We start from the raw sequence: 13,391 nt of genomic DNA, 5'->3' as shown, positions 1-13,391 counted from the left end.
AGCCTGGGCAACAGGGTAAGACTCTATCTCTAAATAAATAAATAAAAGGGATTTCATTCCTTTTTAAGACTGAATAATATTCTACTTTCACATTTTGTTTATTCATTCATTGAAAGTCATTTGGGTTGCTTCTACCTTTCAGCTACTGTAATGCTGCTATGAATGTGGGTGTACAAATAGCTCCTCAAGACCCTGCTTTCAAGTCTTGGATATGTACCAAAAATGGAATTTTTTTTTTCTTAAACAGGGTCTCACTCTGTGGCCTAACCTGCAGTGCGGTGGCATGAATACAACTCACTGCAACCTCAAACTCCTAGGCTCATGCGATCCTCCCACCTCAGCCTCTCGAATAGCTGGGACCACAGGAGCCTACCACTATCCCCAGCTACTTTTACAATTTTTCTGTAGAGATGGAGTCTTGCCATGTTGCCAGGCTGGTCTTGAATTCCTAGGCTCAAGTGATCCTCCCACCTCAGGCCCCCAAGTAGCTGAGACCACAGATGCACACCACAGAATTGTTGAATCACAGGGTAATTCTATTTATAACTCTTTGAGGAGCCACCATACTGTTTTCCACAGCAGCTGCACCATTTCACATTCCCATCAACAGTGCACAAGGGCTCCAATTTCTCCAAATCCTTGCTAACACTTATTATTCCCTTTTGAAAAAAATTTATTATTATTATTTTGTAATAAATCTTGCTGTGTTGTCCAGGCTGGCCGTGAACTCCTGGGCTCAAGTGATCCTCCCACTTCGACCTCCCAAAGTATTGGGATTACAGGCATGAGCCACCACACCTGGCCCTCTCTGTGTTTTTGATAGTAGCCATCCTAGTGAGTGTGCAGATACCTCAATGTGGGTCCTCATTTGTTAACCATGCAATTACAATAGCCTCATAGCTGATTTCTCTGATCCTAGGCTCCATTTCCCTCAACCTGCTCTTCATACTGTCCTCAGAAAGGCATTTATCATCATGTAACTTCTCTGGTAAAAATTTCCACTGGCTTTCCATCCCTCTTAGGTAGGTCCAAACTCCTGATCATGCCACCAAGGAACCTATCAGACATGGCCTCTACCTATCTCTTCACCAATCCTTCTCTAGCCTCTTCCTTTTCTCCCACTGTCCTGCTACAACTGACTGAAAACTCTCTGAGGGCATGTATTTCCAAAATCCAGCACATCTTTTGTTACTCAAAAAACATGCAAAACCATTTTTTGAATGATGAATAATAAAGTAAAATAAGGACGGGCGCAATGGCTCATGCCTGTAATCCTAGCACTTTGAGAGGCCGAGGCGGGTAGATCACCTGAGGTTGGGAGATCGAGACCAGCCTGGCTAAAGCGGCAAAACCCTGTCTCTACTAAAAATACAAAAATTAGCCAGGCGTGGTGGCGGGCGCCTGTAATCCCAGCTACTCAGGAGGTTGAGGCAGGAGAATTGCTTGAACCTGGGAGGCAGAGGTTGCAGTGAGCTGAGCTTGTGCCTCTGCACTCCAGCCTGGGTGACAAGAGCGAAACTCCACCTCAAAAAAAAAAAAAAAAAAAAAAAAAAAGAACTATCCCCAGGTGACAGAAATGAAAAAACAAAGAGCAACAATAGAAAAGTAACTAGGGGCTAAGAGTCTAACATGCACACCAGGAAAGCATGTGTGAAGGGTCATGAGACAAAGAAAGCTAGAACTGAGCTCCAGCATATAGCTCAAAGTACAGCAAACTCCATGGAAAATAACAAGGAGCTTACCTCCATCTTGCACTTCATGTGGGGGTGGGGGAAAGTCACCTATAGGAAAACAAATCTCTCAATCCATGCCATGTATAGACATGCATACTAAATTTTATGCAGTACTCATCCTGTATAAAACATGAGGCGGTGGACCTGTAAGCCAAGAAATTAACATAAAAATTGGTCCATAACTACTAAAGTACCCAGAGACTCTAAAAAAAAACAAGCCTAAACGACTATTTCACGGAGCACCTGTGGCTCCCACAGACTAAACATCACCAATTGAATGTGAGCTCATAAATAAAAACTAAAAAACATACAGGTTAAAAAAAATACAAATGGTAGTAGCCAGCAGATACACCGATCAAATTAATAGCCCTCCCCAAATATGACGTATTTAAGTAATCTGAAAATGTAAGTTAAGTATGTGTATTAGGCTGTTCTCACATGGCTATAAATAACTGAGACTGGGTAATTCATAAAGAAAAGAGGTTTAATTGGTTCATGGTTCTGCAGGCTCTACTTGGACGCATGGCGGCTTCTGCTTCTGGGGAGGCCTCAGGGATCCTTTACTCAGGGGGAGCAGGCATTTTACATGGCAGGAGCAGGACTGAATGCGGGGGAGGTGCCACACACTTAAACAGCTAGATCTCATGAGAACTCACTCACTATCACAAGAACAGCACTGAGGGGATGGTGCTAAACCATTCATGAGAAACCGCCCCCAAGATCCGATCACTTGCCATCAGGCCCCACCTCCAACACTGGGGATTACAATTTGACATGAAGTTTGGGAATGGACATAGATCCAAGCCATATCAGTATGTTTAAAGTTATAAAAGAGATGAAAGCAATAGAAGCCATAATGAAATAGAACAGTGTAGGAAAAACAGGACAGGCAGAACTGAAAAAGGACTAAATAGAATTTCTAGAGATAAAATCTAATTATTAATATAAAAAGACTTAATGAACAGCTAAGTTGCAGATTAGAAATAGTTATGGAAAGAACTGTAAGTGAAAGAGAGCTGAGAAAATTAACTGCATGAATCACAGACATGGAAAGGCATGGAAAAATAAAGAGTTTTTAAACAACATAGATGATAGAACGAGGATACAAATAGGAATCCCAGAAGGAAAGAACAGAGCTATTAGCGAATAGGAAACAGCTTAAGTAATACCACCTTAGAATTTTCTTTTTTTTTTTTTTTTTGAGACAGAGTCTTGCTCTGTTGCCCAGCCTGGAGTGCAGTGGCACAATCTCGGCTCACTGCAAGCTCCGCCTCCCGGGTTCATGCCATTCTCCTGCCTCAGCCTCCCGAGTAGCTGGGACTACAGGCACCCACCACCACGCCCCGCTATTTTTTTTGTATTTTTAGTAGATGAGGTTTCACCATGTTAGCCAGGATAGTCTCAATATCCTGACCTCGTGATCTGCCTGCCTCGGCCTCCCAAAGTGCTGGGATTACAGGGGTGAGCCAATGCGCCCAGCCAGAATTTTCTATAATAGGAGACTTTAATTATTACATGGAAGCAGCAGCCAGGGTTCTAAAGCAGAGGAAATAAAAACATGCAAACTCGGGGGTTGGAGCCAAGATGGCCGAATAGGAACAGCTCCGGTCTCCAGCTCCCAGCCCCAGCGACACAGAAGACTGGTGATTTCTGCATTTCTGCTTGAGGTACAGGTTTCATCTCACTAGGGAGTGCCTAACAGTGGGTGCAGGACAGTCGGTGAAGCGCACTGTGTGCGAGCCGAAGCAGGGCGAGGCATTGCCTCACTCGGGAAGCGCAAGGGGTCAGGGAGTTCCCTTTCCTAGTCAAAGAAAGGGGAAACAGACGGCACCTGGAATATCGGGTCAGTCCCATCCTAATACTGCGCTTTTCGAATGGGCCTGGAAAACGGCACACTAGGAGATTGTGTCCCACACCTGGCTCGGAGGGTCCTATGCCCACGGAGTCTCGCTGATTGCTAGCACAGCAGTCTGAGATCAAGCTGCAAGGTGGCAGCGAGGCTGGGGGAGGGGCGCCCGCCATTGCCCAGGCTTGCTTAGGTAAACAAAGCAGCCAGGAAGCTCGAACTGGGTGGAGCCCACCACAGCTCAAGGAGGCCTGCCTGCCTCTGTAGGCTCCACCTCTGGGGGCGGGGCACAGACAAACAAAAACTCAGCAAGAACCTCCACAGACTTAATTGTCCCTGTCTGACTGACAGCTTTGAAGAGAGTAGTGGTTCTCCCAGCACGCAGCTGGAGACCTGAGAACGGACAGACTGCCTCCTAAAGTGGGTCCCTCACCCCTGAGCAGCCTAACTGGGAGGCACCCCCCCAGTAGGGACAGACTGACACCTCATTCAGCCGGGTACTCCTCTGAGACAAAACTTTCAGAGGAACTATCAGACAGCTGAATTTGTGGTCTCACGAAAATCCGCTGTTCTGCAGCCACCGCTGCTGACACCCAGCCAAACAGGGTCTGGAGTGCATCTCTAGTAAACTCCAACAGACCTGCAGCTGAGGGTCCTGTCTGGTAGAAGGAAAACTAACAAACAGAAAGGACATCCACACCAAAAACCCATCTGTACATCACCATCATCAAAGACGAAAAGTAGATAAAACCACAAAGATGGGGAAAAAACAGAGCACAATAACTGGAAACTCTAAAAAACAGAGCACCTCTCCTCCTCCAAAGGAACGCAGTTCCTCACCAGCAACGGAACAAAGCTGGATGGAGGATGACTTTGATGAGTTGAGAGAAGAAGGCTTCAGACAATCAAACTACTCTGAGCTACGAGAGGAAATTCAAAACAATAGCAAAGAAGGTAAAAACTTTGAAAAAAAATTAGAAGAATGGATAACTAGAATAACCAATGGAGAGAAGGGCTTAAAGGAGCTGATGGAGCTGAAAGCCAAGTTTCGAGAACTACGCGAAGATTGCAGAAGCCTCAGTAGCAGATGCGATCAACTGGAAGAAAGGGTATCGCTGATGGAAGATGAAATGAATGAAATGAAGAGAGAAGGGAAGTTTAGAGAAAAAAGAATAAAAAGAAATGAACAAAGCCTCCAAGAAATTTGGGACTATGTGAAAAGACCAAACCTACGTCTGATTGGTGTACCTGAAAATGATGGGGAGAATGGAACCAAGTTGGAAAACACTCTGCAAGATATTATCCAGGAGAACTTCCCCAATCTAGCAAGGCAGGCCAGCATTCAGATTCAGGAAATACAGAGAACGCCACAAAGATACTCCTCGAGAAGGGCGACTCCAAGACACATAATTGTCAGATTCGCCAAAGTTGAAATGAAGGAAAAAATGTTAAGGGCAGCCAGAGAGAAAGGTCGGGTTACCCACAAAGGGAAGCCCATCAGACTAACAGCTGATCTCTCAGCAGAAACTCTACAAGCCAGAAGAGAGTGGGGGCCGATATTCACCATTCTTAAAGAAAAGAATTTTCAACCTAGAATTTCCTATCCCACCAAACTAAGCTTCATAAGTGAAGGAGAAATAAAATACTTTACAGATAAGCAAACGCTGAGTGATTTTGTCACCACCAGGCCTGCCCTAAAAGAGCTCCTGAAGGAAGCACTAAACATGGAAAGGAACAACCGGCACCAGCCACTGCAAAAACATGCCAAACTGTAAAGACCATCGAGGCTAGGAAGAAACTATAGCAACTAACGAGCAAAATAACCAACTAACATCATAATGACAGGATCAGATTCACACATAACAATATTAACGTTAAATGTAAATGGGCTAAATGCTCCAACCAAAAGACACAGACTGGCAAACTGGATAAGGAGTCAGGACCCATCAGTGTGCTGTATTCAGGAAACCAATCTCACGTGCAGAGACACACATAGACTCAAAATAAAAGGATGGAGGAAGATCTATCAAGCAACTGGAAATCAAAAAAAGGCAGGGGTTGCAATCCTAGTCTCTGATAAAACAGACTTTAAACCAACAAAGATCAAAAGAGACAAAGAAGGCCATTACATAATGGTAAAGGGATCAATTCAACAAGAAGAGCTAACTATCCTAAATATATATGCACCCAACACAGGAGCACCCAGATTCATAAAGCAAGTCCTCAGTGACCTACAAAGGGACTTAAACTCCCACACAATAATAATGGGAGATTTTAACACCCCACTGTCAGCATTAGACAGATCAACGAGACAGAAAGTTAACAAGGATATTCAGGAATTGAACTCAGCTCTACATAAAGTGGACCTAATAGACATCTACAGAACTCTCCACCCCAAGTCAACAGAATATACATTTTTTTCAGCACCACACCACACCTATTCCAAAATTGACCACATAGTTGGAAGTAAAGCTCTCCTCAGCAAATGTAAAAGAACAGAAATTATAACAAACTGTCTCTCAGACCACAGTGCAATCAAACTAGAACTCAGGATTAAGAAACTCACTCAAAACCGCTCAACTACATGGAAACTGAACAACCTGCTCCTGAATGACTATTGGGTACATAATGAAATGAAGGCAGAAATAAAGATGTTCTTTGAAACCAATGAGAACAAAGACACAACATACCAGAATCTCTGGGACACGTTCAAAGCAGTGTGTAGAGGGAAATTTATAGCACTAAATGCCCACAAGAGAAAGCAGGAAAGATCCAAAATGACACCCTAACATCACAATTAAAAGAACTAGAAAAGCAAGAGCAAACACATTCAAAAGCTAGCAGAAGGCTAGAAATAACTAAAATCAGAGCAGAACTGAAGGAAATAGAGACACAAAAAACCCTTCAAAAAATTAATGAATCCAGGAGCTGGTTTTTTGAAAGGATCAACAAAATTGATGGACCGCTAGCAAGACTAATAAAGAAGAAAAGAGAGAAGAATCAAATAGATGCAATAAAAAACGAAAAAGGGGATATCACCACCGATCCCACAGAAATACAATCTACCATCAGAGAATACTACAAACACCTCTATGCAAATAAACTAGAAAATCTAGAAGAAATGGATAAATTCCTCGACAAATACACCCTCCAAGACTAAACCAGGAAGAAGTTGAATCTCTGAATAGACCAATAACAGGTTCTGAAATTGTGGCAATAATCAATAGCTTACCAACCAAAAAGAGTCCAGGACCTGATGGATTCACAGCTGAATTCTACCAGAGGTACAAGGAGGAACTGGTACCATTCCTTCTGAAACTATTCCAATCGATAGAAAAAGAGGGAATCCTCCCTAACACATTTTACGAAGCCAGCATCGTCCTGATACCAAAACCTGGCAGAGACTTAACCAAAAAAGAGAATTTCAGACCAATATCCTTGATGAACATTGATGCAAAAATCCTCAATAAAATACTGGCAAACCGAATCCAGCAGCACATCAAAAAGCTTATCCACCATGATCAAGTGGGCTTCATCCCTGGGATGCAAGGCTGGTTCAACATACGCAAATCAATAAATGTAATCCAGCATATAAACAGAACCAAAGACAAAAACCACATGATTATCTCAATAGATGCAGAAAAGGCCTTTGACAAAATTCAACAACCCTTCATGCTAAAAACTCTCAATAAATTAGGTATTGATGGGACGTATCTCAAAATAATAAGAGCTATCTATGACAAACCCACAGCCAATATCATACTGAATGGGCAAAAACTGGAAGCATTCCCTCTGAAAACTGGCACAAGACAGGGATGCCCTCTCTCACCACTCCTATTCAACATAGTGCTGGAAGTTCTGGCCAGAGCAATCAGGCAGGAGAAGGAAATAAAGGGTATTCAATTAGGAAAAGAGGAAGTCAAATTGTCCCTGTTTGCAGATGACATGATTGTATATCTAGAAAACCCCATTGTCTCAGCCCAAAATCTCCTTAAGCTGATTAGCAACTTCAGCAAAGTCTCAGGATACAAAATTAATGTACAAAAATCACAAGCATTCTTGTACACCAATCACAGACAAACAGAGAGCCAAATCATGAGTGAACTCCCATTCACAATTGCTTCAAAGAGAATAAATACCTAGGAATCCAACTTACAAGGGATGTGAAGGACCTCTTCAAGGAGAACTACAAACCACTGCTCAATGAAATAAAAGAGGATACAAACAAATAGAAGAACATTCCATGCTCATGGGTTGGAAGAATCAATATCGTGAAAATGGCCATACTGCCCAAGGTAATTTATAGATTCAATGCCATCCCATCAAGCTACCAATGACTTTCTTCACAGAATTGGAAAAAACTACTTTAAAGTTCATATGGAACCAAAAAGAGCCCGCATCGCCAAGTCAATCCTAAGCCAAAAGAACAAAGCTGGAGGCATCACGCTACCTGACTTTAAACTATACTACAAGGCTACAGTAACCAAAACAGCATGGTACTGGTACCACAACAGAGACATAGATCAATGGAACAGAACAGAGCCCTCAGAAATGATGCCGCATATCTACAACTATCTGATCTTTGACAAACCTGACAAAAACAAGAAATGGGGAAAGGATTCCCTATTTAATAAATGGTGCTGGGAAAACTGGCTAGCCATATGTAGAAAGCTGCAACTGGATCCCTTCCTTACACCTTATACAAAAATTAATTCAAGATGGATTAAAGACTTATATGTTAGACCTAAAACCATTAAAATCCTACAAGAAAACCTAGGCAATACCATTCAGGACATAGGCATGGGAAAGGACTTCATGTCTAAAACACCAAAAGCAATGGCAACAAAAGCCAAAATCGACAAATGGGATCTCATTAAACTAAAGAGCTTCTGCACAGCAAAAGAAACTATCATCAGAGTGAACAGGCAACCTACAGAATGGGAGAAAATTTTTGCAACCTACTCATCTGACAAAGGGCTAATATCCAGAATCTACAATGAACTCAAACAAATTTACAAGAAAAAAACAAACAACCCCATCAAAAAGTGGGCAGAGGACATGAACAGACACTTCTCAAAAGAAGACATTTATGCAGCCAAAAAACACATGAAGAAATGCTCATCATCACTGGCCATCAGAGAAATGCAAATCAAAACCACAGTGAGATACCATCTCACACCAGTTAGAATGGCCATCATTAAAAAGTCAGGAAACAACAGGTGCTGGAGAGGATGTGGAGAAATAGGAACACTTTTACACTGTTGGTGGGACTGTAAACTAGTTCAACCATTGTGGAAGTCAGTGTGGCGATTCCTCAGGGATCTTGAACTAGAAATACCATTTGACCCAGCCATCCCATTACTGGGTATATACCCAAAGGACTATAAATCATGCTGCTATAAAGACACATGCACACGTATGTTTATTGCGGCACTATTCACAATAGCAAAGAGTTGGAACCAACCCAAATGTCCAACAACGATAGACTGGATTCAGAAAATGTGGCACATATACACCATGGAATACTATGCAGCCATAAAAAATGATGAGTTCGTGTCCTTTGTAGGGACATGGATGAAACTGGAAAACATCATTCTCAGTAAACTATCGCAAGGACAAAAAACCAAACACCGCATGTTCTCACTCATAGGTGGGAATTGAACAATGAGAACTCATGGACACAGGAAGGGGATCATCACACTCCGGGACTGTTGTGGGGTGGGGGGAGGGGGGAGGGACAGCATTAGGAGATACACCTAATGCTAAATGACGAGTTAATGGGTGCAGGAAATCAACATGGCACATGGATACATATGTAACAAACCTGCACATTATGCTCATGTACCCTAAAACCCTAAAGTATAATAAAAAATAAAAAAAATAAAAAAAAATAAAAAATTAAAAAAAAAAAAACATGCAAACTCGGATTCATGATAAAACATCAAAACATAACATCAAAGACTGAAGGAAATCTTAAAAGCAAACAGAAGAGAGACTATTAAGGAAAACAAGACAATTAGAATGATAGCAAAACATCTCATTAGCAACATATGCCACAAGACAATGAAGTATTATTTTCAAAATGCTGAGGAAAAATAACTAAGAATTCTATATTCGGGAAGCAATGATAAATTAGACATTTTCAAACAAAGATTGAGAGTTTACCACTCTTAAACTCTGGCTGAACAAATTACTAAAGGATGTCCTTCAGTATGGATTCCTTCTTGAAGTGTTTTTAAATCCATAAAGTGCACAGGGTTAAGGCCGGTCGCAGTGGCTCACCCACCAGCACTTTGGGAAGCTGAGGTAGGTGGATCACTTGAGCTCAGGAGTTCAAGACCAGCCTGGGCAACATGGCAAAACCCTGTCTCTACAAAAAAGTGCAAAAATTAGCAGAGTATGGTGGTGCGCCTATAATCCCAGCTATTCAGGAGGCTGAGGTGGGAGGATGGCTTGGGCCTGGGAGGTCGAGGCTGCAGTGAGCCATGTTTGTGACACTACACTCCAGCCTGGGTGAGAAAGCAAGACCCTGGGTACTTTAGTAGTTTTATATATATATGTGTATATATGTATATATGTATGTATGTGTATATGTGTATATGTGTGTATATATGTGTATATACATATACACATAAAGCAAGACCCTATCTCACACACACAAAAAATTTATATTATTTATTTATATAAAATATTTATTTATATAAAAATATTTATATTTTTTGTGTATATATGTATGTGTGTATTTTTATGTGTATATATATACACACACATACAGAAAAGAAGTAAATTATACTAAAATACAGTTACTTTGGATATGTATGTACGAAAAAATTGAATTTAGACACACACTTTATACCTTTCCCAAAAATTAACTCAAAATGGATAATAAATCTAAGTGTAAAATGCAAAACTACAAAACTCCTAGAAGGTAACATAGGAGAAAATCTACATGCCCCTGGGTTTGGCCACGACTATTTAGTTACAACACCAAAAGAATGTCCCAGGAAAGAAAAAAACTGACCAGTTGGACTTCATTAAAATTGAAAACTGCTCTGTGAATGACGCTGTTAAGATAATGAAAAGACAAGCCACAGACTCAGAGGAAATCTTTGAAAAACACATATTTGATGAAGAACTGGTGTCCAAAATATACAAAGAACTCTTAAAACTCAATAATGAGAAAACAAAAACCCAATTAAAAAATGGGCAAAAGATCTAAACACCTCCTTTTACACAGATGACAAATAAGCATAAAAAAAGATGTTCCAGGGCTGGGCGTGGTGGCTCCCGCCTGTAATCCCAGCACTTTGGGAGGCCAAGGTGGGTGGATCACCTGAGGTCAGGAGTTCAAGACGAGCTTGGCCATCATGGTGAAACCCCGTCTCTACTAAAAATACAAAATTAGTTGGGTGTACGGTGGCATGCACCTGTAATCCCAGCTACTTGGAAGGCTGAGGCAGGAGAATCACTTGAACCAGGGAGGCAGAAGTTACAGTGAGCTGAGATCGCGCCATTGCACTCCAGCCTGGGAAAAAAAGTGAAACTCCATCTCACACACACAAAAAAAGATCTTCCAAATCATATGTCATTAGAGAATGGCAATTTAAAACAACAATGAGATACCACTACACATCTATTAGAATGGCTAAAATACAAAACACTGACAACACCAAATCCTGGCAGTGATGTGAATCAATAGTAACTCTTACCCACTGTAGGTGGGAATGCAAAAACAGATACTTTGGCAGTTTCCTAGAAAGTAAACATAAACTTACCATACAATCCAGCAATCATGCTCCTTGGTACTAAATGTGTTGAAAATTTATGTGTACACAAAACCTACACACGAATGCTTATGGCAGCTTCATTTGTAACTGCCCAAACTTGGATATGACCCAGATGCTCCTCAATAGCTCAATGGATAAACAAACTGTGGTATATTCATATAACGAAATATTATTCAGCAATAAAAAGAAATGAGCCATCAAGCCATTAATAGACATGGAGAAACCTCAAATGCATTTTGTTAAGGGAAGGAAGCCAATCTGAAAAGGTTACATATTGTATGATTCCAACTATATGGAAAACGTAAAACTATAGAGACAGTAAAAAGATCAGTGGTTGCTAGGGTTTTGGGAGAAGGGAGGGATGAACAAGTAGGAAACAGCAGACTTTTAGGGCAGCAAAACTATTCTGTACAATACTATAATTGTGGATACACGTCATCATGCATTTGTCAAAACTCACATAATATATAACACCAAGACTGAACCCTAATGTAAGCTATGGAATTTAGTTAATAATAAATCAATATTGGCTCAATTGTGACAAACATATTACACTAGTATAGGATGTCAATAACAGGGAAAATTGTGTGCATGGTGAGGGAGAAAGGGCACGTTTGGGAACTCTCTGTACTTTTCCACCAATATTTTTCTGTAAGTCTAAAACTGCTCCCAAAAAACCATCTATTGATAAAGAGAAAATTAAAAAACAATAAAAACAGCAACAACAAAAACAGTATCTTGACATATGGGAAGACGAAAATTAAAACGTTCTAAGTTCCTCATACTGTTTAGGAGAAAGAGATGTTAGTTATCTTTAGACTTTCAGTCAAATAATGCATATCAAAAATTCAAAAGAAACTGCTAAACGAAAAGAGGATGAAGTAAAACAACTCTGTTATAAAGCAAATCTATTCTTTTTAACTGCGGCAGCTTACCTGAGATTCCAGAACGTCCAACTTATGTTTCTTTGCATGAAGAGCTTTACTTGGAAAAGCCCAATAATAATTAGAAGTTCCAATCCTCTCACAGTCAACCATACCATCATCAACCAGGCTTTGAAGGACGTCTTTTACTGACATAGCAGCTAAGAGACAATTTTTAAAGACTCTATGTTAAAAAAACACCATAAATAAAATTAAAGGACAAATAACTGGGGAAACACTTGCAAAACATATGATAAATCAAGAGTTAAAAAGTTAATAATAAGCTCTTAAAAATAACAACATGCACAACAATGAAATTGCCTAAGGAAACATTTCTTAGAATGTATCCCCATCCTTAAGCAAAGCATGACTTATACAGGAGCTTAGGGGAAAACAGGTAATATACAGGATTAAGAACAGGACCTGAGTTCTAATCTTAACTCTTAGCAGTAACACTGGATGACTCTAGGGCAAATTGTTCTTTATGCCTAATTTAAAAAATCTATTAGATATGATCATTTCCATACCTATTTTGGTGCACAGCGGTAATGTCAATAAAATGTTACTTGTGAGAAGCCTTTGAAAAAGTAAAACAAAACTACAGAAATGCAAGTTTTTCTCTCCCAATAGATTATGTAGTAACAGAAGATACTAGCATCAGTGCTTAGTAAATAATTTTAATAGTGTTAACACTCATAGTCTGTTGCTATATGGTATCTTTTCCTTTTCTAAATAATGTTTCTTTTTTAAAAAAGATGTTGGGTAATTTGGCTATCATCTTATACTGTAGAAAAAAAATTGTCAATAACTGGGAGGGAAAATAGGGAAGAAGAAAAGGAATTTAGTTAATACAATAAATTTTTCCATCTTGTAGACTAGATTGAATTTTGTTTTTTGTTTTTGATCCTTCAAGATACAGTTGAGATTCCATTACCTACAATTTGGGGACATTAGGACACTGGTGTAATTAATATTGTATAGTTGACCCTTGAACAGTACAGGTTGGAACTGCATGGGTCCAGTTATATACATGGATTTTCTGCCACCTGAGACAGCAACACCACTTCCTCCTCCTCCTCAGCCTACTCAACGTAAGATGACA

The 13,391-nt window shown here is 40.4% G+C and overlaps 1 protein-coding gene across 2 annotated transcripts in view; it reads right to left on the bottom strand.

Moving 5' to 3' along the window:
- MND1 (meiotic nuclear divisions 1) overlaps positions 1 to 13,391 on the bottom strand; it is a 76,498-nt gene that overhangs the window by 50,264 nt on the left and 12,843 nt on the right. For both annotated transcript variants that reach the window (XM_004088538.3, XM_003257852.4), the window contains exon 4: positions 12,302 to 12,450. In XM_004088538.3, coding sequence (XP_004088586.1) covers positions 12,302 to 12,450 — 149 coding nt within the window. The remainder of the gene's footprint in view (positions 1 to 12,301; positions 12,451 to 13,391) is intronic.

This window comes from Nomascus leucogenys, chromosome 7b (assembly GCF_006542625.1).
Source record: "Nomascus leucogenys isolate Asia chromosome 7b, Asia_NLE_v1, whole genome shotgun sequence".
In the NCBI taxonomy this organism is placed as follows: domain Eukaryota; kingdom Metazoa; phylum Chordata; class Mammalia; order Primates; family Hylobatidae; genus Nomascus; species Nomascus leucogenys.
Note: the sequence above shows the minus strand (reverse complement) of the source record. Positions and strands in the feature narration are given on the sequence as shown.